Below are 26,452 nucleotides of genomic sequence, written 5' to 3'. Positions count from 1 at the left end.
GGGGGTGAAGATATGTGGGGGGTGTCACTTGTTTCTCTCACAATCTCTCTTTCTAATGGCCCTCTAAAATTTAGTTCCAAATGAAAGGTATTCTCTCTTTAAAAATCCCTACCTTCATTTTACCCTTCCACTCTCCCTTATACATTGCTTTCATTTTTAAATCCATTTTCATTTCTCCCTTTCTTCACTCCTATCACATTTTTCTCTTTTTTTTCTTCTAACAAAAAAAAAAAGCAAAAAAAATTAAAAAATTAAAAAAAAAATCTTTTGGTGTTTGATTATTTCCTTTTTTTACTTTCAATCTGTGTTGATCTTGATCTTATAAGGTGATCGTCGTACCTTTTTGGCAATTGAATTTTATTTGGAAATTAGAATGTAACATTATTGAATGACAACAATATTATCAATCTTTTTAGTTTTGCATTAATGCATGTATATAATCTTTATTGTTATTTACGATGTAATTCGTAAATACATTAAGATTTTTATGGGATCTATACAATCTTACATTGTTAGATAATAAGAGAAGGTCGTTTGAAATGATTTGGTCATGTTTGTTGTCAACTTCTAGATATTCCGGTCTGTAGGTGTGAAAATTTATGGTGAATGGACGTGTTAAAAGGGGATAAGATAAATGTATATGGAAGAAAGTTGACTCGAAGGATCTATAAATGACATTCCATTTAACCTAGTGAAAATAGGCACAATGGAAGAAAAAGATACATAGGTTAGATCAATTAGTTGGAATTATGTGTTAGGCATGTCAGTATGTTTACTTTTGGTCCTATGTCTTTGTAGGAGTCTTTTAGTCATGTCAAAGATAAAAAAAAATGTAGAAAACTTCCTAATATTTGTTTCATCTTTATTTTCATTTTAAATAATTTTGGTCTAAGATGAACCTAATGGACCGACATGATAAGTGAAGATTCAGATAGTTGATCCAACTTGCTAGATATTGAACCGTAATTGTTGTATTGTCCTTAGAGTTTGGCATAGCCAGTTGTAGATGAATGTAGTAACTAACAAATATTACATATGAAGTTTAGTGTGAATATCTGGCCGGTCAAGACCTTGCACGTCCAGAAGATGAAGGTAGGGGAAATGAGGATGTTGAGTTGGATGTATGGGCATACTAGGAGAGATAGGATTAGGAACGAAGATATTCAGGACAAGGTGGGAGTGGCCTATTTGGTGGACAAGATGAGGGAGGCGAGGTTAAGGTGGTTCGAGCATGTGAAGAGGAGATACACAGATGTCCTAGTGAGGAGGCGTGAGAGGTTGACTATGGTGGGGTATGAGGAGAGGTAGAGGTAGGCCGAAGAAGTATTGAGGGGAGAGGATATTAGACAAGACATGACTCATCTGCAACTTACCAAAGTCATGACCCTAGATAGGAAGATATGGAGGTCGGGGATTAGGGTAGAAGGTTAGTATAGTTTGCGAGCATTTTCTAGTTTCCCTTGTTTGTATTGTTATTATGACTCTCCTGCATTATTACTGTTATCTTCATTCTTGTATTTCCTTTCCATACTTGATTTTGATATGCTTTACTTGAGCCGAGGCTCTATAGGAAATAACCTCTCTACCTTCACGTAGTATGGGTAAGGCTGCATACACACTACCCTCCCTAAACTCCACTTGTGGGATTATACATGAGTATGTTGTTGTTGTGAATAGGTTCTGTTACTTAGAAACTTTTGTTCACATTGTCTTTTCTCCGTTAAGTGCTCTGTTGTCCCCCGGGCACAGTTTTATTATCCAATGAGTTAGTAACTAATATGTAACTTATGCTAATATGTTCTGTGTTCGCTTGCTTCAGGATTTTAGAGTTGAAGGCTGAGTTTGGTTTGTTTCTCAGTGAATTGTGGGTAGAGATATGGCATCTCAGTCAGCTCGTGTTCCAGCTGAAACTGCAAGCGAAAAGAAGAACCTTCCGAAGGAAAATAAGAAGATGAATAATGATGCAAAGGTTAATGAGCCTATTAAATTTGGCTCTCATGGTACTAAAGAACCAATTAAGGAGGAAGGGAAAAAAGTTCCTGTTACCGCCCTCCGGAAGGATGCAGTTGAGGACTGGCCCGAACCTAAGCAGATCCATTCTTTCTACATTGTAAGATATCGGAGATTTGAAGACCAAAACCTGAAGCCCAAATTTGATCTGGCAGAAAAAGAGCTACAAAAAATGAACAAAGCAAGATTTCAGCTTATTGAAAAATTGCGAGCCAGGAGGGTAAGTTTTGTCCATAAGTCTTCTTTCAGCTGAATGTTGACATTGTTCGTTGTTCTGTTTAATGTGTTTAGAAGAAATTTAAAACAAGAAAATGTTAGAGGCTATGGTATCCTTAGATAGCTATAATCAAGTCAAGAAGACTTTTCCTTTCAGTTTCTTATGAGTTGAAGAGTTTCTAATCATATCATCCTGTTCTCTTGTCTTGTCTTTTGCTTATTAGGCACATAAGCATTCTAGATATACTATTTTCCTTTGGTGTGGTTAATTGCATTGCGTTGAACGCGTGCACATTTCCTGTAAGCATCATTTATATACTTTATCTGTGTGAACCATTGATTTGACTTAAAAGTTCGGTTACACTAATGATGAGAACTTTCATATCTAAGTGGTACTTTGATGCTACCTGTTTACCAAGGACTTTAAAAGATTATTTGGATGTGTCCAAACTTGTGTTTTGGCAGGCAGAACGATCAGAGTTGTTTGGTCAAAGGAAATCTGTGAGTGCTGAGAATCAGGAGTTTTGGACAGTAATCGAAGGGAAGAGAAAGGAAATAAAACCTCTGCAGGATGCCTTGGGAAAGCTCCGTGGTCCTAGGAAAGATGGTCGAGAAGGAGGTGCTGGTCTGTGTTCATCTGAGGTGGACCTTGATAATCTTGTAAGCTCTAGTCTCTTTGTTCTTTTAAGTTCTTATGTTTACTTACTATCGAGGAGTCAAGGAATTTAGGCCAAAATACCAAATGAAAGTAGATCGATTTTTTTTCATTTCTGAAGAGGTGCATATCCTTCATTTTCTTCGTTTCTTCATCAGCTCGGTAATTGAGAACTACCTAACGTTCATTGTTTAACTTTTTATATGGAAATCATTTAGATCAAGAGTCTGCAGTACCGCATTCAGCATGAAAGCATTCCTTTGACAGAAGAGAAGAAAATTCTAAGAGAAATTAAACAACTTGAAGGAACAAGGGGAGAGATTAAAGAAAATGTAGCTCTGAGGGCACAGATTCAGGATTCAATGGGTGAAAAAGAATCAATCCAGAAGCAGGTCAAGGTAACGGTCAGATCTTGTCGTATACATGTACAAATGATGATATTAACTTCATTTTCCCTAGAATGTCATTGTTAACTAACAACACTCACTACTTTGTTGTACTATAGCTTATAAGTGGTGGACTTGACGGGGTTCATAAGGAGCAACAGGCAGTTAAGGCCAAGAGGAAGATACTAGATGAACAGCTCGATGCCAATACCAGCCAGATTAAATCTTTGGATGAGGAATTGAAGGAAATAACAAAGAAGAGGAATGCTGCTTTTGTACGCGTTCAGGAATTGAGAACTCAACGCGAAGAAGCGGTATGATATTCATATATATATGCTATGCATCTGAATAAATGTAATTTATTCTGTTGTTGAATGGTCAATAGATCTAATTTGGTCATGAAACACCTCAATTACTATGTATTTCATTGAAACGAGCTGAAAAGGCATCCATCTTACGGTCTTTATAATCAATATCGTTTCATTTTCTCAGAATGCACCATTCTACAAAAACGTTGCACTGTTGCAAAAGGCAAAATTGCTAGCAGACAAGAAGGATGTTGAAGCCCTTAAAGAATTCTCACTTACTGAGGTACCTTTGATCTGTCTTTAGTTGCTAAATTTGAACATATCAAAATTTTGACACTAGTTGCTAAAACATCAAGTAACTAGTCTGAAACTAAGCAGTCGAATAAGACCCCAATAACATCTCCTGCAGCATGCGAAGAAATGCTAGAAGGCACGTGTGAATGTCATTCAAAGCGAGACTCTTGACCAAAAGGCCAGACAGACCTTAGATCTGTCTTTAGTTGCAAAATTTGAAGTTTTGCATGTTTCTTGCTGACAGTAACTTCGTTTGTTTTCAGGTCGATAAATTCATCTCCCTATGGAGTGGCAAGCCCTTTAGGGATGACTATGAGAGGAGAATTTTGGCATCACTTGATATAAGGCAGTTGAGCAGGGATGGCAGGATGAGGAACCCTGATGAGAAGCGTCTTGTGTTACCACAGGCGCAGACTGTTTCACAGCCTGAGATTGTTGAGAAAACTACTGTGAAACCGTCAAAGGAAGAGTCACTGCCTGCTCAGAAAGTAAACAAGGATAAGAACACCAAGAAGACGAAAGATGCAAGTAGCAAAGTTACGGATACTAAAGAGAAGAACACCAAGAAGCCGAAAGATGCAAGTAACAAAGTTACGGAAACTAACTACATCTTTGATGTTGAAGAGGAGATCCATGGTTTAGAAAAGCAACCCAAGGATGTGAAACCAAAACACAAGGAATCTGATGAAGCAAAATTGAAGGAAATGAAGAGAGAGGAGGAGATTGTGAAAAATCGACAGGCAATGGAGAGGAAGAAGAAGTTGAAAGAGAAAGCAGCTGCTAAAGCAGCAATAAAAGCTCAGAAAGAAGCTGAAAAGAGGAAACTCAAGGAAATTATTCTCATCATTCTACCATTTGTTTCTGCTTTTACGTCGTAGGAATTTACATTTACATTAGTTGTGGACTTATAACACATCTTTTACTCATTTCAGGAACTTGAGAAGATGGCGAAGAAGAACGCTGGAGATTCAGTTACTGAGGAACCAGTTGAAATAGTTGCTGAAGAAGAGAAGTTGGAGGAAAACATTGAAACATCAGCTGCACCTAAGCTTAAGGACCCTAAAGGGAAAGCTGTCAAGAATCGAGCAACACGAGCAAAAAGCACAGAAATTCCTAAAACTATACTTAAGCGCAAACAGGCGATTAACTATTGGCTTTTGGCTGCTCCTGCTGCGCTTGTAGTTCCGCTACTTCTTCTAGCATTCTCACATCTTCTCTAGGATAATATGAAAGTTAAGAAGTAGAGGGGGAAAAACTTGGTATTGCTTAGAGTGTTGCAATATCAAGGTCTATTTTTTGTAATCTCAAATCATGCCTATTTTTTTCAGTCATAATGTTGCTGGTAGATAAGGCATAAGCATGTTTGATTTGGTTGGTGTAGTGGTTTCAAGTTTTGACATTTGCTTAAAGATTTTCATCTTTGGCATTAATTGTAAACATCTAAGTTCTTTATGATCTGCCTACATTCTGTTCATTGAAACAAGGTCTGTTCTCTGTTATGTTGAGTGAAGCTAAGTATGCCTAGACTATTTTTCTAGTTTGCCTTCATGTTGAGAAAGCTATGTTGCTCGAACTCTAGTTTGACTTCGTGTTGGTTTGATAAAGTGTTTTTGTTGAGAAATAGTTTGTGTTTGACCAATAACTTTAAGAAATACTTTTGAACGATAATTTAGTGTTTGGTCAAGCTTTTAAAAGTGTTTCTAAGTGTATCTTTTCGAAAAAAAGTACTATTGGGGAAAAAGTACATTTTGGCTTATGAAAAATAGCCTCAACTGCTCTTTAGAAATACTTATTTTTTTCTCAAAAGCTTGACCGAACACCTGAACTTTTTTAAAATACGTATTATAAGCACTTTTGATCACCCAAAAACTATATAATCTTGAATGTTGCCTCATCGATTTTGAGATCAAGGACGTAGTTCGTGATAGCTCAACACTTTCGTTGGCTCATAGATTTTGAAAGTAGATTTTTTACTTTTGAAATAAAATCAAATATTGTTTGTTCATAAAATTTGATCACTTTCCGGAAAAAAATCAGATTTTAATAAGTTTCGCCTCCACTAAAGGAGGCTTTTCCATAGTTGGGTGTCCGCTTTAGTGTGATTTACAAAGGCTAGGCTAGGTTTGGTAATATCCAAAACAAATGAAAAGAGATCGGGGTCGATAGGTGGCAATTGGCAAGGAACTTGGAAAATTTAAAATATTTTCAACTTCCCCTTCCAAAAACTAATTTTCAACACAAATTCAAAAATTTATTTTTTTTCCCAAATTTTAACTAAATAAATGTATTATTTTTCCCATGATGTGATTTTTCAATATTGAATTATCTCCATTCATCCCAAGTCTTGCCTTATTTTTTACTACCCCAAAATCCCGAACCAATGTGCGCACTACGTGTACCGGCCATGGCTGCCACTGGCTTTGCCGCACAATCGATTCTCCGAAGAGTAGTTCCCTCATTTCTATCTTTTCGCCCCACCACTCATGTCGTCGGAGACGTCTTCTCCGGTACAAACCTCATCCTCCGAACACCTCTACACCCCTCAGGTATGTAAATTTCCTTATTTCTTGCGTGTCTACTTTTTGATGATTTTGTGTCAATTTGTATGGTAATTTTAGCTGAAATAGTTGAGTGCAATGTGAATACCTGACTACTTGTTAAATGGTGTATCTACTATGGACAGAGGCGGAAACAGAATTTGAAGCTTTGATTTTTGTCATCTTTTGTTTAGTTATTGAGTTCTATAATTTGTACGCATAATACATAGATGTGTCATTTAACTTGGTATCATCTCCAATTTTGGGTGTGCACAAGTAGACACTTAAATCTGTATAGAGTTGAACAAGTAGACACACATATCCTACGTGACATCCTACATGTATTATGTCTCGTAGAACGTGTGTGTCTACTTATTCAGCTTTATATAAGTTTAAGTGCTTATTTGTGCACACTCAAAGTCAGCTAACATTGGCATATTATGTCACGTAGAACGTGTGTGTCTACTTATTTAGCTTTATATAAGTTTTAAGTGCTTATTTGTGCACACTCAGAGTCAGCTAACATTGGCATAAAGGCCAAGCTAAATGGTATATTTATGGCCTCTTTCAAAACAGTTTTTGGAATATGCAGCCTACCACAGGCTATTAAGGGTGATGCTGATATTTTACTGAAAGGAGTGGGAGATAAGAACACCATTGAAGATGTGAAACGTATTGTTGAACTGGTACATATACATCTACCAGACCAATCACTCTCCTCTCAATTAACAGTTGAAAATTCTTGTCTAGTTTTTCAACTCTTTGGTCCCTGTTGTAGAAAAAGCTCCAAAACATTGTCCTAAGTCTTAATCTAAACTGATTATCACTTGTGTACTTCTCAGGCAAAACGGGCATCATTAAGACAAGAAGTTTTACATACTGATTTTCTGACTCCGCCCGTCTTAAAAGAGTCAATGCTAGTCTTAGAAAGGTTAGCTGATCTCAAAACAGTTGCACTAGGAGGATACCCAGAGGTTGGACACAGTTTGTTTTACAAACTTGTTTGAGCAATAAAACTGCTTGAATTTATATTTTCTGTCTCCTTAAACAGGCCGAACGATGCCGACTCTCAGTTGGACACCCGGAGGCATTAACAAATGATCCAGATAATGTTGCAGCCTTGAGGTATGTCCTCCTGTCATTGTTCAGTTATGTCTGTTGTTTAAATCAACCAATCAAAAAATCCAATTTTTTATTGTGAAAAGGGATCCTCTTTCCAGTATTTCAGGGAACTTTTCATTTCAACCTTGTTCTCACGGTGATTTCCTTGGTGCAATCCTTGGTACAGGGATTGCAAGGAACAAACTGGGAGATATACTCTTGCAGGTATTTTATTTATTTATTTTTGGGAGGTTTTCTCTATCTCTCTCTTGCAAGTTTTGGCAACACCAAGTTGATTTCATCATTTGTTCAGCTACAAAAAAAAAATATGTAGGAGGATAGAAGTGACAGAGGGTGAAAAATTGTTGATCAAATAGAGGGCTCTTGGGCAGTGAGTTGTGGGCATCACACCTAAGAGAGGATCCACCTCCTTTGTAGCTGTGTAATTATGTACTCCCTCCGTTCCATTTTCCTGGGCCCTTATACTAAAAATAGAGTTTCCTTTTTACTTGTCAATTTTAGCAAATCAGGAGAGATTATTATTTTCTTCTCATATTAATCTTATCATTAGATAAGTATTTGAAGTAATAGTTGTCAAACTTAGATTGTCAAAGTACAATTAATAAGGATAATTTAGTAAACAAACTCCTAATAAATAGTTTCTTAAGAGAAATGTCAAATCAACAAGGGCCAAGTAAAATGGAACATAAAAGATGAGTCAGAACTTATATGTGGAGGTAGTTTATGGTTAAGAAGTAAACTTGTCAAGACTTTGATATGAGTCCTTTGTTTTAGTGTGGAAGTGGTGATTCAAACATCCACAACAAAATGTAGAAGTAGCACAAAGCTTGGTGAATGAAGCAACATCCAAGATAGATTATTGAAATGTCCCTTTAGCACCGAGAACATACTACTAATTTAGCATAGGCTCATAAAAAATAAGAGTATGACAATGCATGCAATTGTGTAAGCCTAGTGTACAATGAAGTGGGAGGAGAACCATGAGGTCTAAGGTTCAAATTCCAGTGGAAGCAAAAAACACAAGGTGATCTCTTTCCATCTGCCTAAACCTTGGGGGACAGAGTTATCCGATACTTGTGTTGGTGGGAGGTAGATGGAATAGTTGAGGTGCCCACAAGTTGGCCTGAATGCTGCCGTCGTAACAAGAAAAAGAAAAGAACCAGAGCACGACAAAGAATCCTTGCTTAGCTACTATCTAAAAGCAAAATGACTCCTAAAACAGAACAGTGGTTGAGCTTCTTTGGAGATTGTTAAATGACTGTTTTCAATTAATATCAAAGTTACGGTTCAGATTGTCTAAGGTTTTTGAATATTTTTTTCTTTTGAAACTATATTTTATTCTTGCTTTCTTTCACACGTTCTGACTAATTAAACCCTCTAGATATTTCATGGTGTTGGTCTTGTGTGCGTATTTGTGTAACTGTTGTGACATATTCCACTTCCCATTTCTTCGAAGAAGTGTTGGGTTATCCTGAACATCTCTTTCTGATGTTTAGGGTGAAAAGGGAGCTCATGTTCTTGTTGTTCCAGAACTTTCTGACTTCCTTGTATCAGCATTGGACAAGGTAACGGTTCTTTGCACATTGCTTCCTCTTACAGTATCGTCCCAATTCTCCACTAGCTTCTACTAGCCAATTAGAGTGAAATTCTAATGTTATTGTGAATATCGACAAATACTGTACGTACTGCCACCATCCTCTTTAGCACATGATATTACATTGAATTGGAGAATGACTGAGCGTGGATTTTCTTCGTAAAAATAGTTTACAGAAATCCCAAAGGAGCAAACAGTTGTAATTTAAAAAAAAATTGGAATGATAAGGCTTTCCACTTAATATTTTCTTTGTAGGTTGGAAATGTTTCTGTCTCTTGCAAGAAGATTCCATTGCTTGCCCTTGAATATGAACCGCCAAGGTTGAAAGTGTTACACTTATAGTTCCTTTGGTTTCTTCCCTTCATACGCAACACATTTTGATCTAGGAAATTTCCACTTTTATTTTACTTTTTCCAGGACAAAGTCCTCAAAATCCATTGAGGCATCATTGAGACTTGATGCTGTAGCTAGTGCAGGATTCAAAGTTTCACGAACTAAAATGGCCAGTTTGATTAGGTAATCCCCCTTTGTATATGTTTTCTCTGTCCAAAATATTTTGCTTGATGTGTGCTTGGCGTGGTGAATGACTACATAATGATCCTTACATTAGTTATTCGTATATGGATAGTTAAAAATTGTTTGCCTCAATTTATGAACCACATGCTATCCGTAATCATTGTCATAAATTTGTGGATAAGCTATCCTTCCCCAAAACAAAGGATCTGCAGAGAAGCTGTCCTTCCAGTACAGTATGACCTTGAAATTATATATATGGTATTCAAATGGGTCCCTTCTATGAAATTTCTTCAACTTCTCATTGATTCCCACATTGTTTAGGTCTTTTCTATACCCTATAGGCTTTAAATTTGGGTTTCATTTTGATTGTCACCTGCAAAAGAGCGAGGTAATTGAAAAGATCCACAACCCATAATCTTTACTAGGTTCAACATCTATGACAATTGCTATAAAGGGAATCTCACTGCATTGCTGTGCATTCTCCCTTGTTTCATAAAAGCAAAACTAATTTCTTGAAGGGACTGAAGAGTCTCTTGCTATGGTGTACTGCTTGAGTTGGCTGTTAGGAAGGATTTATTTCTCCTTGAAGTAGATGCTCGCTCCACGGCAATATAAATGGACGATGCCTCTAGAAGTAGCTTTCTGTGTGAGGAAAGGATGCACAAGCAGAGACATAGATTAGTTCATGCATTATACTGGTGAAAGATCAGGTGAATAATTAACAACTTGAAGGAAGTTGTTATTTGTTAATCACTTCCTAAAAAATAAATCAAAAAGAAAAGAAGATCCAGTAATTTATCGAAAAACATAGTCTTGGGTACAAATCAAAATATTATCCACTCTTTGGTGCGTCTCAGATCCTCCAAAAATAGTTTATTTTGAAGAATCAAGACACGGGTGCGGCAACATTTTTGGAGAGTCCGAGCAACTTAGGTTTACTGTTGTAGTCTCAAAAATTGAATGAATCACTAACAATGTGGATAATATGTTGATTTGTACCCAAGAGTGTGGCCTAGTGGTCAATGAAGTAGGAGGAGAACCATGAGGTCTATGGTTTAAATCTTAGCGGAAGCAAAAAATACTAGGTGGTTTTTCCCCCTGCAAGTTTTTACCAGTACCTGTGCTAATAGGAGGTAGCAGGTACTAAGTGGAATAGTTGCGCTGCGCGCAAGCTGGCACACACATTACCATCATAAAAAGAAGTGTTGATTTCGTTACAGTTTCTATATGTTTTAACTGCTTTGATAATACAGATGTATTTGGCCGAACACATTGTTGCCTAAGTTGATATTGTCTCACTCTATATTGCATGCCTTTTAGTAATGGAGATGTTCGTGTCAATTGGAGCACCGTGACAAAAAGCAATACTACCATTAAGACTGGAGACATGATATCAGTTAGTGGAGAAGGAAGACTTAAAGTAAGTTACTTCTCATAAAATTCTTCCATAGCTGGTAAAGTGATTGAATCAGGATGAACCCCCTTCCCATTTCGCGTGCACACACACACACACAACAAATAACCTATGGATAGAAGTAGTTTTTGCATTAAATTATATAATGCTTTTTCAGTATTGAGTTAAATATTCTCTTCTCATTGGCTCGTTGGTTGCAGAAGCGGATTTGAAGCTTATGGGTTCCTACAATCAAATATGTATAGATATTTAGAATATTTCTCCATACATATACAAGATTTGGGTGAAGGCTATTGGGACCCGTGAACCCATAGATACAGGGCTAGATCCGCCTCTGGTTGGCCAACCAAAGCGCATATACTTATCTCTTCCTATAAGTTCTGACGTTGAAATTCCATTTTTTCAGGACTTCACTTAAAATGTGAACTCCCATTTCCTTAACTACTGGAGTATCCTTTTCCAATATTATCACTCAACTAAGTTCAACCAAAAACATTGTTTCAACTTTCGAAGTTCTCTTTAACCTACAAAACAAAGCTAGCGAATAATAAGTGACTAGAGTAAAAAGTCAAAACAGTAAAGCTTTTGGTTTAAGTTTTTGGATGCCTTGCTATAATGCCAATTTTTTTATAATAGTTTTTAGATTAATTAGGTGATTGTAATTTAGAGATTTCTGCAGGGTATTCATAGGATGAGTGTTGCAGAAATGTGTCTGTTGAGATGGATGGTCGGTGGTACAAGATTAGGAATTATCACATTTGGCTGAAGGTGCAGTAGCACACATGGAGGGATAAAATGAAAAAAAGTCACTCAAGATTATTCATGCTCTAACACATCAATTTGTAGGTGTGAAACCATGGTAATATAAGGTGTTAAAAGGGACAAGGTAGACATAAAATTAGATAGAATGAATTATCCCAAAAGACCTACATATTCTTGGAGTCCATGTAGACTTGGCGCAAAATATAGAACAATAGAAGAAAAAGATCTATACAAGTGATCTAATTAATCGTGATTAGTTTGCAAGGGGGCTGTCTTACTAGAGATTTGCATGCCAATAGAAAAGATAGAGAACTTTTAGTGCCCGAGAACCTTAATCTTCAAATATTTGATTGATTCAAAATTTGATTGGTGAGGTATCATACAGCGGACCCCAACTAGTTTGGGATTGAACTTCTTGTTAGAGAATTTTACTTGGGGCAATAGTTAGGTTTGGTTGAAGAATTCTCATTTTCTATTGAGTCTCTATCAAGACTTCCTTCAGATAAATGCTTAGTTTGTTTGATGATATGACTTCCTTTTCCTGCTAAGTGATTTAATGAAAATGCATACTGGGGATGGTATGCTCAGTGATTTTGGAGGTGTGGGGGTTTATGTTGTGAGAATTACTTGTCGCGAAATCTAGTATATGCAGCCAACCAATGCTAGCTCATTTTGGGGCTTCGAATGGCCTGTCTTACATCCTATAGAGCATTGTTAATGAAATGAGATTGCTGTTTCTGCGACTAATGGATCTCTTGTTCACAGATTGGAGAAATAAGCTCAACAAGGAAGGGAAAGTTCGCTGTTGAGCTCATCCGGTATTTATAAAGCATGAAGTTATTTGGCGATACTGATTACAACAACTTAAAGGCTGCTATAGATACTTATCAAGCCCTCATTTGCCATGCCACCGCGCTCCCTAACCAAAGGCAACACCCAGGGGTACTCAAACCCAAGATCTTTGATTAAGGATGAAGAAGTACTTATCATTCCACCACAACCCTTGTTGCTCATTTGTTACCTTTAGATGTAAATAATTCAAGCCTAGACATCTGATCTTTGAAACAAATGTGAGTGTAAGGAGTAGAGCTATTAACATGGGCTGGTTCGGATTGAGCGGGCCATAGATTTCAACGGCCTAGCTCAACCCAACTATTCATTTGAAAGGGCCTCCAAAATACTAGCTCAATTGAGCCCTAAGCGGGCCAGCGTGAGCTAGCACTAAATTTTATTTTTTTGTCAGAAAAATCTATGAGAAAGTTATTTTCTAGGAAGAAATCTTCTAAGTGTGATTGTGTATCATTATTGTTGTTTTAAATGTTAAAGATTAAAGAATAATATGTATAAAAAACTATATCCTTATTTGTTAATTTTATCAGAAGAGCCTAAGCCGTCAAATTTCTTCTTAAAGAATTATATTATAATGTGTTACTCCATAAAGTACTTCTTTGTCTTTGTTTTGGTAAGTTAGTCTTCAAGAATTTCAATAAAAGTAGATAAAAAGACTTGAGTACAATATTATTTATTTATTGCACCATAAAGTACCATTTACTTTCTTATATATTTTTATCTTGAAGATTTATGTCTAAGGACAATATTTATTACTTCGTAAGATATATATTTACATGGTTATACCAAAATATTATTGGTTCAATGACATACAAAACTTAAAATTTCTAAACAAACTTTTTAAATTTGCATTCTGTTTGTAGTTTAAGAAATAAGTTGGTCTTTTAGGAGTATAAAAGTTGATCCATTTTTTATGAGTACATAATTCAACTTTTTAACTTAATGACTTTTTGTTTACTCATCCTTCTATGTAATAAAATATCAAATTATAAATTAATTGAATGAAGTCAAAAAATCATTACACATTCATGTACTTCAAATGATAATATAATTATATGTTTTACAACATTTTAATTATAGTGGGGCAAAAACATAATCCAATGAACTTTCCAGTTTTAATATAATATGATTACACTCCAAAAGCCACTCTCTGCACACAGTCAGGGCGCCGTTTGCTTGGCATACGAAGCAACCCTGTAATCTGCAGCTCCATCACAGCTCTGCAAAACCTTGCTCTATGCAACATTAAGTCAAGGATCCAGAATAGCCCACAATAACATACAATTATGAAACAAAATCTGAAACAAACAATTCCTGAATGAACCTAAATGGTATATTAACACTTATTGCCAGCAAATGAGAATGAGAGGCTTCATGGAATTTATACAGAACTACAACAAACATAAACCAGGGATACTAGCATGATGTAAAACCATATAAGAATCATGATAAGCATCCAATGAAATTGTTGGTAGAGAGCAAGAGGACTATATACCACATCAATATGGCACCTGTTTTAACAGCAAAGAAAATGCTGAAGAGATAAAAGGATACTGCAACAATGCATCAGAATTGTTTTGAGAAGAGGTGTTCTCCTTTCTTTTCTTCGGTGAGGCCAACTTCTTCAACCCTTTCTTTCCTGAGCTTGAAATAGATGCTTTAAAAGATTGAAACCAGTCATGAAGATTAATGAGATCACCATGCTCTTGAGCCAGTGTATACCTGTGTGAGAGGATTCAAAACAACTTCAGCTCTCCTATTAATCCACGTGAATACAAAAACAAATCATTTTGAATATAAAAACTAATTCTAATGAGAAAAATATAGCATAGCAGCTTCATCACTTGAGAACATATGCAATCTAAAGTAACAAATAGTTGCCAATATATAATATCAAGTTGACTTCAGCCTTCAGAGTACTTCACCTTATATGAACTTGACTCTCCCCAAGAAAATACCACTCCCTCCGTTTCAATTTGTCTTGCTTTATTTTTGAGTTTGTCCATAAAGAGACACCGCCTTCTATATTTAGCAAGTCCCTTTCTTCATTCCAATTTAACCAAACGACATTGCATGTTATAGCCACATATTCATGGCGCATTTTTGGTATATTATAGACACCTTTATTTTGTATGTGGTAAATTATGAAAGATGATTTAAGCTCCACTTTACTTGTAGAAACCTTTTTATGTAAAAAAAAAAGCCCACATGCTGTGATGGCATAACAGGAGTGGTGCGCTGGGTATGACTTGAATCCCAAATAGTGCACACCAAAAAAGAAGTCATGTAAACCTCACATCAGTGAGAAATTTTCCTAACTGAAGTCATTTATGCATACTCAGAAACAAAGTCTATCTGATGCATGCAGAGAAAAAGAATAGAACAGGTAATGATTTCCCCTGCAAGAGACTACAGACCCAGAATACTCAAAGCACTTCTTTCATTGGCAGGAAAGCATACAATATTATTGGAAAAGGGGCACGAAATGTCCATCTAAGTAGCCTAGTTAATCAGGATGAGTATAACATTAGAATGATAGCACGTCAATGAAGGAAAAAAAGTATAAACTAGTCTGCATTGTATTTGGTATATGATCAAGTGACCAAACTTAGGCAACATGCCACCTGGCATGTAAAAGCTCTAATGGAGCATCATTGTAAACAATGAGTAGAGGTGCTCAGAGCAGTCTTACATTATTGAGGTATCATGCACAGATGGTGAAAGTGTACCACCACTATTGCTGCAACATCCACACTTGAGAATTTTGTAGAAATTCAAGAGATCAATTTGAATTCTTCTTCTTGGATCACCAGCCAAAGCCTACATAGAAGCATAAAAACAACTGTAAGCCCATGAATCAACTTGTAATTTCACAATGGTGCTTTTGATGTTAAATACAACTGAAAGAATCACATACATAGGTGACATGGCAAAGCCATACCCCCCAAGGCAGGAGCCAAATACGGGTTCTTTCCCCGGAAAAAGAAAGTTTTTCAGCGGGAGTCTCATCTGGGTGGCTGATCTTTCCCATTTTGCTCTCTTGTTGACTCGAACCCAACATTATGATTGGAGGTAGAGGTTCATTTCCACTAGGCCATCCCTTGTTATCAAAGAATTACGGCCAAAATAAATTGATCTTGACTTATAAATTCACAAAAACATCATACTTACCCTATCTTAATAACCTTGATTTCTGGTTCACCATCGACAAGAAAATAAGAAAAAGAAAAGAAAACTATGGAAAATGCAAAAGCAAGTAATAAACACATTATTTTAGAATTACCAATAGTACCATAAGTTGAACTATCTAACTTCTTGCACATATGAGATCAAAATACAAAGGTATTCCTGAAACTTGGTCTGACTAACGACAAAGTTGATAGCTACAGTTAAGATATCTATTAAACATAGTATAATGCAATCAGCATCAAACTTTACCAGGTTACAAGAACTGTCGCACTTCAAATAGTAATAGTAATTATACTTACTAGGTAACCATGTGCTTGCTGGGAAAAAAGATTGAGGTGAATGAAGCACAAAGGAAATTTTAATTACCAGAAACCCTTAAGTAAGCACGCATGTCTTTAGATTGAAGTGCAGATGATAAATATAGAAGCATACTACTGTGATCGGTCATGTCTTGAATGAAAATCAGGAAACTTAACTGATTGGAGATTGTCAACATCCTTGAAGCAAATAAGTTCATGAAATGGTATACACTCAATGGGCTGCATGGTGTCCCTGTTCCGTAAGCAATTCAACAACAAGTAAGTAGTGGTGAAGAAACTTAAATTTATCTGCTGAAAAGGAATCATCATCCTAAAAATTGAGTCATAAACCTTCACAGGTACAGGCAAAGGGCAATCAAGCATGGTCTGGAACACGAGGGCACATGATAACATCACTTCTTGGGTTCTTTATTTTCCAGATTCTAATGCTTCAGTACAATATCTTAGTAAGACTTCAAAATATAATTTGCAGCACTTTCAGACTCGAAAAATTCAAAACTTTGAGACTTCGATTAAGAAGCACCATTGTGGCAAGCAACTTGCTCATTTTTTTGCAAATGATGTTAAACAGCTGTAACAGTTAACAGTGGTGAAGGACATCATAGAAGTCGCTAGATATTAAGTTACTGTCGATAACAGTTTTTTTCTTGATAAGGAATATAATTTTATTTTTAATGAAAACCTTCGGTATATAAACTGTACAAGAAGTAGTGAGAGGTTGGTGTACTAGCCTTACCCCGACCTTGTGAGGGTAGAGATGCAGTTTTCAATGGACCCCTATTGACTTAGTTGTTGACACTACAAGGATTCTTTATATATCTTTATTGTAAAAGGCAGGTTCAGCTATTTCAAGAAGGATTCTCTGTATAAGGAGTTTTTCTTGTAAAAGGAACACTCTTTATATAGGAGTATTAATCTACAAAGTAATATTTCTGAACAATCAAGCAAAGAGTATTCCAGAATATCATATGAATTATCCTTAAACATATTCTTCTATTTTGATAACAATGAATCTAGACAATTCCAGCCTACATTTACAAATAATTCTCATGATATTCTAACAATAGTACGCAACATTCATGAAACACAAAGTTCCCTATCTTTTATTTACCATTCTAACAAGTCCTAAATAAGAGAGCAGAGGAGGATAATTCTCTTATGTAGATTTGCACATGTATTCACGGTTCTTTATCGCACTTAGAGCTATTTTACAACCTATGGAAGTGACAGAGTATGCACCTGAAGTAGTGTTAAATAGTTCAAATGTTTTTTCATAAATCAGATAAAACATAAATATAGAATTTTTAATTTCCTTTGTATCATGCCCCAAAAGTTCAATCTTAGAGTATCACCATGTCTATGTTCATGGCTGACATGATTCAAGCACCTATGCCTTCTAGTCAAATGATCAGAAAGTATTCCTAATGCTTCTTTACAAAACCTGCATTGTAGCCGACACATCGTCTAAAAGCAGACGTGTGGTAAATTTATACAGATTCACGATCTTTTGCTGGCTAAAGAACATATTGTGCTTAAAAAGAAGTGTAAGAAGAATATTTTCCTATCTGGCACACCATCACAGAAAGGGACCATGATGTAGTTAGACAAAGGACTTTTTCCTCCAAAGGACAGAAAGGAAAGCAAGATAAGGAGAAATCCATCCCCGATATTCCCATTATCAAGCACAGCAATGACAGAAAGGTAGAGATATACAGGTTATGTGCCCCTCCCTACCTTATCATTTGACCTGCTAAAGTCACAGCTTTGTCATTTGATGTGCATGCATCTTTCTCCACATTTAAACAGCGTCGATTGATATGTCTCCTGTTACACAAGTCATAATATCGTAAATTGAAGAAAAAGATTTAAGATATATTCAGAAGAATCACAACTACTTGTACCGAAGTATATCTACTTGTTTGGTTCCATAATGTGGAAGGGTAAAGGAGGAAATTAATGCATTTACTTCCCTAGGTGGAGTATAAGGCATATACATCCAATGGGTGGAAAAACTGACATGGAGGGTACTAACCCCTTCACTTTTTCTTTCTCTCCTCTTTGACTTGCTTATACACATAACTTTCCTCACAACCTTCACCCCAAGTCACCAACCATAAGGTTCCAAAATCTATAGAGCAGATTAATGGACTTAAATTGGCCATCTGGACTTCACAGTGCAAAACTTTTTTTGGCAGGAGAACAGCATTCCAACATGCAGTAATAAAATTACAAGAGATGCTAACCCACAGGTTATAACAACCTTAATACAGTTATCTAGCAATAAGTGGCACTCCTATATATTAAATCTTGCCCAAGGACAAATGACATGCCAGAAAGCGGAAACAAAATCTTACAACTCAACAAATTGTGTGAAGTTATCCTTACAATGCTGCAAGGATAGAACACATACAGTTATGGATTCACCACATACTTTGATATATCAGTTAATTCTGCTTTGTGACTTTTGACATCCTCTGATACCATTTGAGACTGTAGCTCCATAATCTTCTCATGAACCTGAAGCAATGACCAGAGAGTTGTAAAATGACTGAGCACAGCAGTATATCAGAACTCACTCGATGTAAGTTGTAGCATCAAGTAAAATGGTAAGATGAAACTGCTGCAGAAGAATCAGAAAATTTAGGACATCCACTACAAGATAAACATGGAAAATCAAACAGATAAGTTAATCCAAATCTGATTTCTGCTGTAAGATGAGATTTCTCAGTATCCTTTCCACCCAGAGGCAATTCAATAACCTACTTATCATTGAAATCTTATTCAATCACCAATGAGGAAAGATGGGATAGAAAGAAAAGATCATTAAAGCATGCATGACCTGGGAAAACTTTTGAAGACGTTTCCTAACCATGAAAACAGTTCCTTCAACTCCAAAATAAAATATGTTTGCCACTTCATATGCTTTCTGATTGACAGTACATTTGGTTAGCTGCTTCTATTTTCTAGCTTTTTTTCCCTCAGTGCATGGGCATTTAGTTCTCCTTTTCTTAAGTATTAACATGTCTCATTGACCAATTACATTTTTTCATATTTATTCCTATAAACATAAAATCCATATGAACACCAACCTAATTGCATTGTTTCCTATAACTGCTATAAAGGGGTTTGCCGCTTAAAATGAACTGGCAGTAATTATACCTCCATTGTCCCTTTGGTGAGCCTCTCCCAACTCTTAAGCAACTGGGATAGCTTCGCAGCTGGTAGATCCCTGGTTCATCAAAAACTCAAGCATCATGCGCAACATTTGGTTGGGGGAGAAGGGTTGGAGGAATAAGATAAAAGATACAGGAACTTTTAACACAAGGAATCATCTGAATCCTTTTCAGTTTTTCTGCAAACACCATTTTCGCTAAAGAATCTAATTATGGATGGAGTAGTTTTCTCCTTACAGCCATAAAGAATAGAGTACTGGAATAAAATTCCATCTGCATGGAATTTCTTAGTTTACTTTCCAGGTGAAGTAAAGAACAAGTTAATGCTGAGTGTAGAAATAAGGGTAAGACTTGCAACTACCTTATTTTGCGGATGACTTGATTGGTAACCTCAGCCTTTTGTAGCTTGAAAAGTTTATCATTATTTGACAACAAGCTCCTATCTTTTGCACTATCACAGCCTTGATTAGATAACCTGGAGTTGTATAACTCAGGATCTAATGCCTCCAAATACAAGTCCAGCAATGCAACTTTATGGTACCTTCCAGCTTCATATAAACACTAAAATAATATTTTAGTCACGAAATAGATATCTTCCCCATATTGCACAAATAACTAGCTTTTTTATTCAATGCCATAATTTGGCATGTCTATAATATTCAGGAAGCAAATAGAAACAATTATAGAAAAACAAAGAGATTCATTAGATATTAGCTATCAGACCTTAAAATTTGTAAGAGACTCCAATAATCTAAGAAGAGAAAATGGAAGAAGAGATTGCATATATTGAGGGGGTGGCAAGTCTTGAAGGAAGAAATAATGAAAGAAGCGCAAACTTCGATCTTTCTTCTGGCTATCAACACCAAACAGTAGAATCTAAAGAAGATTAAAGAAGATCCAAAAAAGATGTAGCCATTTATTTGAAGAACTCAACCAATAACTAACTAATACCATATAGAATGGGGTTTCAACTCCATAACTGTGGTATTAGATAACATGTTCACCAGGGAACTGTGGGATAACATCATAACTTTTTAGAGAACTTCAATGATGACACTGAGAGCTGCAAAGGAACTAAGCAGTTTCTACTTCCAGATATATTTAGCTACATTTATTAATTAAAAAAAAATGATGAAGCCATTCCAGCTTTAAGTTATTGAGAAATTTTAACAGGGGCATTTTTTTTATCAGGTAAACAATTTCATTATTCACAAGGCCAAAGTCGGCTGTATACAAGAAGTATTACCAAAACAGTAACCTACAAAAAGACATGGAGCATTGAAAAGTTGTGGGATGATTTTCCAAATCTTGTCATCGCCTGAATTAGGAACCAGCATGAATTACATTAATCGTAAAGGCCCAATGTATAATAAAATCTTACCATAAGGCGAGATCTCCATAGTTCCTGCAGCCTCTGCATTTCTGATAGTCCATGGCCTAGACTCATAGCATTTAGTTCTACATGATTATTCCTGGTAAGATGATTCATGGGCTATTTAGAGATATTCTCCTCTAATATGAAGTACACTTTTAATCATTAAAAAGGGGCATATTATGTTACAAACCGATTTACTGAATATTTCCTGTAAGATGGAAGCTCAAAAGAATGCTTTATCAATTCCTCTGGCAAATTAGCAAGATCCTCATACCATGACCTCTGTAAAGGTTTAACAATCGTAGGGAAAAAAATAATTATACAAAGTTGTCACTTATATGATGCAACTTGATCTTCACATGGTAACCATGTGAATGTAACAACCACTAATAATACATGTTAGAGCAGAATATCAATAGCAAAATGGCCTAACTATCATTCCACAGTATCTGACATCATGGACATAACCTGCAATTGTAAGTTGGTTTAGGTCACAGCCTGAAACATTCTAACCAAGTTGGGATGTTTCACCTATTCAATCTCAACAACTACGAAGGCTCTAAGAACAAGGAAAATATATGGACTAAATCCTATAGAAGCCAGAGTACGGAAGTTTATCTCTTTCAAGGAAATATTTGATCCCCCATTTAGATCAAGACACCAACCAAACAGAAATACAATAGAACCAAGCATATGTCAAGTTTGAGAAGTAGCATTCACCTTACTATCTCCCTCATCAACTAAAAGCTTGAGCACAAAGCTAAGAGGCTCGATGGAAAGTTGTTGGATTATTGCCATCTGGAGAAACCATTATGTTAGTTGTAAGTATATGATTGGGTACATATGTACATTCAAATTTCTAATCAAGTAGAGCCGAAAAACACATGATGGGTATAGTTCTAATGTATAATTACAAGAAAACAAAAATATGTTTCAGACCTTTAAGGCTCTAACAAATGAAGTAACAGTTCCATCTTGTCTCAAAAAATAGTTCCTCAAGAAAGTCGCCACCTTGTGGCCAACACTGAAGCCAGCACAATTTTTTACTAGAACAGCCTCAATGATTGTATCCAACTTTTCAGCTGGGCATTTCAGAGAGAATATTGATGTAGACAAATATTGAAGTGCACGAGCAGTGAGCACATTTCTGGGAGCATCAGCACTTGTAGCAACACCAGCAATTAGGATGATTGGAATCTTAACAGACCATTCACTGATAAAAGCAGACATTACTTATAAGAACCATAATACAGAAGTGGTTTTATATGTAAGAACAGCTATATACTTTGGTAAATGAACTTTAAAATAGAAAGGAAATTGAGGTAAAGCTCAGGCACAAAATCATGCAGTCAATACGTACACCATAAATAATTTGTTTGTAGCAAGTGCAATTATATCAACTTTATCCCTAAAACAAGCATATTCCTCCTTTGACCAAACTAAGAAAAGGTTTTTCCCTTTCTTAAGGTACTTAAAATGCATCAAAATTAGAGATAATTTATGCATAACTCTGATTTGATGCCTCATACTTTTGTTCCAGCTTTTGTCAGCACTGCAGCAGAAAACTCCATTTTTTTTTATAACTGAGAAATCCGTCTATGACCCGTCCTTTGGACCAATCACAGCCTTCTAAACTATGTGGATAATGGACCCGCCCCTCTACCCTTCTCCATTTAAATACCAAGCTTCGCTTTGCATGGTGTGGGGCTTGAACCTGCGACCTAAGCCACAAATCCTCCACGTTTTGCCACTCGAGCTAGGCCTTGGGGGCAGCAGAAAACTCCATTTTTAATTTGGAGTATGTATTATTGCCAGTCACATAGCTTTGATAAATGTAGTAGACAAGGTATGGGAGAATTTTTAGTTTCTTATTCAAAGATGTACAGTATAAATAAGTTTACACTGGGTTCTAACTAAGGGAAGACTAAAAATACAAATCCTTTGAATCTTCTAATATTTGCTACTATGTACATTATACCAAAGGATGTATACATACAGCTAGAACACTCCCCTTCAAGATGTAACATAAATATTCATCATACTCAACTTGTTACAAAAGTAATCAACTCGAGTTCTGATCAACACCTTCGTGAACAAATCAACTAGTTGCTATGTTGTCTTTATGTAGCCAATGGGAATATTTTCAAGAATAATGACAATCAACATCAGTTCCTCATAGGAGTTCTAGAAGTCCATGAAAAAGCCGTCACATATTAATCCCCTTTTCTCAACACAATAGAAACTCTTGCACACATCATAAACTCGAGATGTATTCACTTTGTTAGAATATAAAAACTCCAAATAATCCATTAATCCTTTGAGAAGTTCACAATGCATAGTCAAATCAACTTCACTATCAATAAGATTTAGTGGAATTCACTGGGTATGTTGTTGTTGTTGTAATCATGCATCATCTCTCATCTGTGTTTATTTTAGAGCCTGTTTGATGGGCTTATAGCTTTTGGCTTATTTTTGTCTTTTCAGCTGCAAAACAAGTGCTTATATGCACTTTTTTATTTTACCCAATCACTACCAAAGAGTTTAAAAGCTATTTTGGCATAAAAGCACTTAAAATAAGCCAATTCAAACAGGCTCTTAGTTTCATTTGTAGGTGGCCTTCAACCAAATGGTCATAAACCCAATAGTCTTACTTCATCTCAATTTTATTTTGTTTTGAAATTGGTAACTAAAGTCTTAGTTGAAAATAATTAGAACCATATAGTCTATGTTCTGTAATTTTTGACACACAGACTTGTTATCCACCATTTTAAACAAATCTACAGTAGCCAAAACAAATACTGAAAGAGAAACCATACAGGCAGCAACCAACAAAACTTTCACAAAAATCGAATCAGATCTTCAAGTTCCAAAATTCAGCAACAAAATTCTAATGACATACCTGCAGAAACCAGATTCTAGTAACAAAATTTTAACTAAAAAACAAAAGCAGGATGAGGCAAAATGATCTGGGTCCTTTAAATTAATATCAAATCTCCACGTGTCTATTTTAAGGCTGGGACCCAGACATTTAATGGATAAGCCGATAAGGAATATTATTGGCTCAAAGCATAACAGTAAGGATATGTATAATAGTGAAACGGAGGATAAGTATGAAAATAATTTGAAAGTAAAGGGGTAAATATGACCCTTTTCCGTAATTAAAATTGTAAAATACACCATCTCGAAGAAGCTCTGTGCAACTCTTGCTTTAATTATGCTTGAAAAGTAGATAGCTATGGTGTAAAAAGGAGATATGCTGACAATATATGACGGTACCTTAACATATTGATGAAATCTGACAAGAGAGCCCCAGAACACCTCTCCATATCCTCAATAATTACAACCACTGGTTTCTCATACTTGCCATGGTCACTATACCATGATGCTAAGAGCGAAATATCAGCTGCCTTAGAATCAAAAACAAGAATGATAGTGAATAACAATAAAGATGTCACACAAGATTTAGTTCTACTTAAATATGTGCATAATTATAGACTTAAATTGTCGACTTACTTCAATGTCAACCATAAGCAATTGTCTCAGAAACGCTCTGAGACTGCCCCCAATGCCATTCTTGGTAGAAAAATCCAAGGAGGAAATATTAGCCACATAGCATCCACGAGATTTCAAGTTTAAACCAAGTTCAGCAAAAGTTAATATGTCATCGACAGTTTCAATATTCTCTGCAAAAAATCCAAGAATGTACTGATCAACACGAGTGAACTACTACCCATTGATAAAATATTATCAACAGGAACACTGCAGGTAGAGTTGCGAATTGGAAATCAGGGTTAGATGGTCAGGCCATAATTCACACAATTGAACAACATTCTTGAAAAGAAACACGACAAATTTATGGGAGGAGTTGAGATAAGTCTTTTCTGAAAAACAAAATAGAAGATTTCAGATATTGGTTACCATCAGCATTGTTTCATATCTGCAAACTAAACATCTAAAAGAAATGAAAAATGAACTTACTGGTGAAGACCAGACCAGTGAAGAGCTTTTTAACTAAACCACCATTATGAACAAAAGGGTATGGAAGACTTGACTTTGATGGATCAACAGGCCCTCTACACGAACAAATTTCATTAAAAGATTCACGAACCCATTGTCCTATCTCATCAAACACGTCGGCATTTATACTCCTCAAGACATCCTAAATTCAATTCTCAAACAACAAGAAACAAGCAATTTAGCATCACTTAATTCACACTCAATTGGACTAACGAAAATATCTATAACATTTCAGGAAACAAAATTGGGAAAGAAGAACCTTAATCTTGGATTCAATTTTTGACCATACACACTGAAAAGCTTCCATTTTCACGTTCTCATTGTTTAATGATACTTTTGGTGAAGAGTCAAGTCTTCTTTTGGTAGGTCTTCCGGGAGATATTGCAGTAGACTCTGAAGACTTTGATGCCTTGTGCAGCACGAAGAATGGCTATGAATTTCCACAGGAGCAAACATCCAAAAGCAGTTACATTCTCTAAGCAAAATATTTATAAAAATAAAAAAGTGGAAATTGGATAAAGTAGTATTGCTATAAACCTGAAGATTGTTTTCAGCAAGTGGGTCTGTGTGAGTATGTTCATTTGGTGAATACATTTCTGAAAGAGAGTAGACATCAGTATTCAGGATTAGAGTAAGCTGGCTAAAGTCTACTATAGTTAACAGTGACCTCAATGCTACAACAACTGAATTAAGTAACAAGTTAGACAACAACCACCAAACAAAATCGATAACAAGTAATGATTTTCAATACAATATTAAATAAATGAAAGAGCTCTCAAGTAACAATTTTTTTCTTGAAAGAAGGGTGACTACTAGGACTGGGCATTCTTTCAGTTCAGTTTGGTTTCTTCACTTTCTCAGTTTTCGGTTGGTGAAAAAGTTAACCGAAACTGAACTGAAATAAATTCGGGTTCAGTTCAGATTATTCAGTTTTCCCTTTGTGAAATTACTCTGTGCACAAACAAAACGATAATGAACATTCAAACAATCAAGTCGAGCGAGAAGACAGAAACTAACAACACAAAAATAATCAAATGTGGCAATTTCTGGTTTCTGCTAGGGATGGGCATTCAGTTCTTCGGTTCGGTTATGTAAAAGTTCAAACTTTTTTCAGTGCAAGTGAGAAATAAAATGAGAACAAAATTATAAAAATGTTTAACTTAACATGAAACTAATACATTCAATACTGCCAACAATCAATAACTTCTAGCAGTAACATCATTCAACAACACAATCCAATAAAAAAAAAATACTACCAGGCATCAAGCCAGCAACACAGTTTTTTCCTACTTGTGCTGAGAAGAGAGACTGAGAGATACACTGCCTTCTGGTCGCCGGCGATTGCTGCTCCGGTGAGAGTGAGAGGCGGTTGTTGCCTTATTGGCTGCTGCTGAGCGCGCGAAAAGAAGTGAGAACAGAAAAGTGAATCAGATGAGTTCTTCTTTCAATGCAAATAGGGCTTGGGTTAAACTTAAATCTTAAATGGGTTGGGTTTTAAAATTGAAATGTTTTGGGTCAAAATATATAATTAAATGTAATTTAAAATATATTTAATAATTTTTTTATTATTCGTTGCATCAAAGTATCGTGATCCTTACATTAAATATCGAATCATGAACTGAATTTTTGGATAAAGAAAATTGAATCGAAGAATCGAAATTTCTACATTTTTTGATATATTTATGTATTTTTATAGTTTCTTCAATATTTGGCCG

The 26,452-nt window shown here is 35.8% G+C and overlaps 4 protein-coding genes across 7 annotated transcripts; 3 read left to right on the top strand and 1 right to left on the bottom strand.

Moving 5' to 3' along the window:
- Window positions 1-290: 290 nt before the first annotated feature.
- Window positions 291-4,747, top strand: LOC102593937 (proton pump-interactor 1-like). Its single transcript, XM_015314162.1, has 7 exons — window positions 291-326; window positions 1,820-2,230; window positions 2,692-2,886; window positions 3,100-3,279; window positions 3,387-3,581; window positions 3,760-3,858; window positions 4,133-4,747. The coding sequence occupies exons 2-7, from the start codon at window positions 1,877-1,879 to the stop codon at window positions 4,745-4,747; spliced, it is 1,638 nt and encodes a 545-aa protein (XP_015169648.1). The 5' UTR covers window positions 291-326; window positions 1,820-1,876.
- Window positions 4,748-4,805: 58 nt separating this feature from the next.
- LOC107062919 (proton pump-interactor 1-like) lies at window positions 4,806-5,241 on the top strand. The gene has a single exon (XM_015314159.1). The coding sequence runs from the start codon at window positions 4,814-4,816 to the stop codon at window positions 5,087-5,089; it is 276 nt and encodes a 91-aa protein (XP_015169645.1). The 5' UTR covers window positions 4,806-4,813; the 3' UTR covers window positions 5,090-5,241.
- Window positions 5,242-6,178: 937 nt separating this feature from the next.
- Window positions 6,179-13,145, top strand: LOC102593617 (putative RNA-binding protein YlmH). 2 transcript variants are annotated; one of them, XM_015314201.1, is made up of 10 exons: window positions 6,179-6,415; window positions 6,983-7,137; window positions 7,249-7,380; window positions 7,458-7,531; window positions 7,627-7,732; window positions 9,025-9,093; window positions 9,378-9,442; window positions 9,540-9,638; window positions 10,959-11,058; window positions 12,580-13,145. In XM_015314201.1, exons 1-10 carry the CDS (start codon window positions 6,250-6,252, stop codon window positions 12,640-12,642), a joined length of 1,029 nt encoding a protein of 342 aa, XP_015169687.1. In that variant the 5' UTR covers window positions 6,179-6,249; the 3' UTR covers window positions 12,643-13,145. The 2 variants fall into 2 exon arrangements, with proteins under 2 accessions (XP_015169687.1, XP_015169688.1); XM_015314202.1 differs by having other exon boundaries at window positions 6,180-6,415; window positions 6,983-7,092; window positions 12,580-13,143.
- Window positions 13,146-13,660: 515 nt separating this feature from the next.
- On the bottom strand, window positions 13,661-26,202 carry LOC102586754 (origin of replication complex subunit 3). 3 transcript variants are annotated; one of them, XR_001474956.1, is made up of 18 exons: window positions 25,994-26,202; window positions 25,275-25,333; window positions 24,997-25,167; window positions 24,699-24,879; window positions 24,234-24,403; window positions 23,997-24,127; window positions 21,660-21,933; window positions 21,441-21,518; window positions 20,911-21,002; window positions 20,727-20,817; window positions 19,707-19,906; window positions 19,332-19,401; window positions 18,604-18,689; window positions 17,907-17,996; window positions 15,581-16,404; window positions 15,356-15,483; window positions 14,218-14,385; window positions 13,661-13,898 (listed from the first exon to the last, which is right to left on the bottom strand). XR_001474956.1 is itself a non-coding variant. In XM_006358914.2 (18 exons), the coding sequence occupies exons 1-18, from the start codon at window positions 25,998-26,000 to the stop codon at window positions 13,793-13,795; spliced, it is 2,178 nt and encodes a 725-aa protein (XP_006358976.1). In that variant the 5' UTR covers window positions 26,001-26,202; the 3' UTR covers window positions 13,661-13,792. The 3 variants fall into 3 exon arrangements, 2 of the variants coding, with proteins under 2 accessions (XP_006358976.1, XP_015169678.1); XM_006358914.2 differs by having other exon boundaries at window positions 16,329-16,404; XM_015314192.1 differs by having other exon boundaries at window positions 16,329-16,404; window positions 26,028-26,202.
- Between the last annotated feature and the right edge of the window lie 250 nt (window positions 26,203-26,452).

This window comes from Solanum tuberosum, unplaced genomic scaffold, assembly GCF_000226075.1.
Source record: "Solanum tuberosum cultivar DM 1-3 516 R44 unplaced genomic scaffold, SolTub_3.0 scf00283, whole genome shotgun sequence".
Taxonomy (NCBI): Eukaryota; Viridiplantae; Streptophyta; class Magnoliopsida; order Solanales; family Solanaceae; genus Solanum; species Solanum tuberosum.
The sequence above is the reverse complement of the archived record's forward strand: the minus strand, read 5'-3'. Positions and strand labels throughout refer to the sequence as shown.

Excerpts from the sequence above, each read along its gene's own strand:
- LOC102593937 (XM_015314162.1), top strand. The coding sequence starts at position 1,877 with ATGGCATCTCAGTCAGCTCGTGTTCCAGCTGAAACTGCAAGCGAAAAG. Across the intron at positions 3,582-3,759 it reads GAACTCAACGCGAAGAAGCG|AATGCACCATTCTACAAAAA; the intron begins GTATGATATTCA and ends TCATTTTCTCAG. Across the intron at positions 3,859-4,132 it reads AAGAATTCTCACTTACTGAG|GTCGATAAATTCATCTCCCT; the intron begins GTACCTTTGATC and ends GTTTGTTTTCAG.
- LOC107062919 (XM_015314159.1), top strand. The coding sequence starts at position 4,814 with ATGGCGAAGAAGAACGCTGGAGATTCAGTTACTGAGGAACCAGTTGAA.
- LOC102593617 (XM_015314201.1), top strand. The coding sequence starts at position 6,250 with ATGTGCGCACTACGTGTACCGGCCATGGCTGCCACTGGCTTTGCCGCA. Across the intron at positions 7,138-7,248 it reads CACTCTCCTCTCAATTAACA|GCAAAACGGGCATCATTAAG; the intron begins GTTGAAAATTCT and ends TGTACTTCTCAG. Across the intron at positions 11,059-12,579 it reads GTGGAGAAGGAAGACTTAAA|ATTGGAGAAATAAGCTCAAC; the intron begins GTAAGTTACTTC and ends TCTTGTTCACAG.
- LOC102586754 (XM_006358914.2), bottom strand. Across the intron at positions 14,386-15,355 it reads GTGCATGATACCTCAATAAT|GTATACACTGGCTCAAGAGC; the intron begins GTAAGACTGCTC and ends CCTCTCACACAG. Across the intron at positions 13,899-14,217 it reads AATTCTGATGCATTGTTGCA|AGCAAGGTTTTGCAGAGCTG; the intron begins GTATCCTTTTAT and ends AATGTTGCATAG.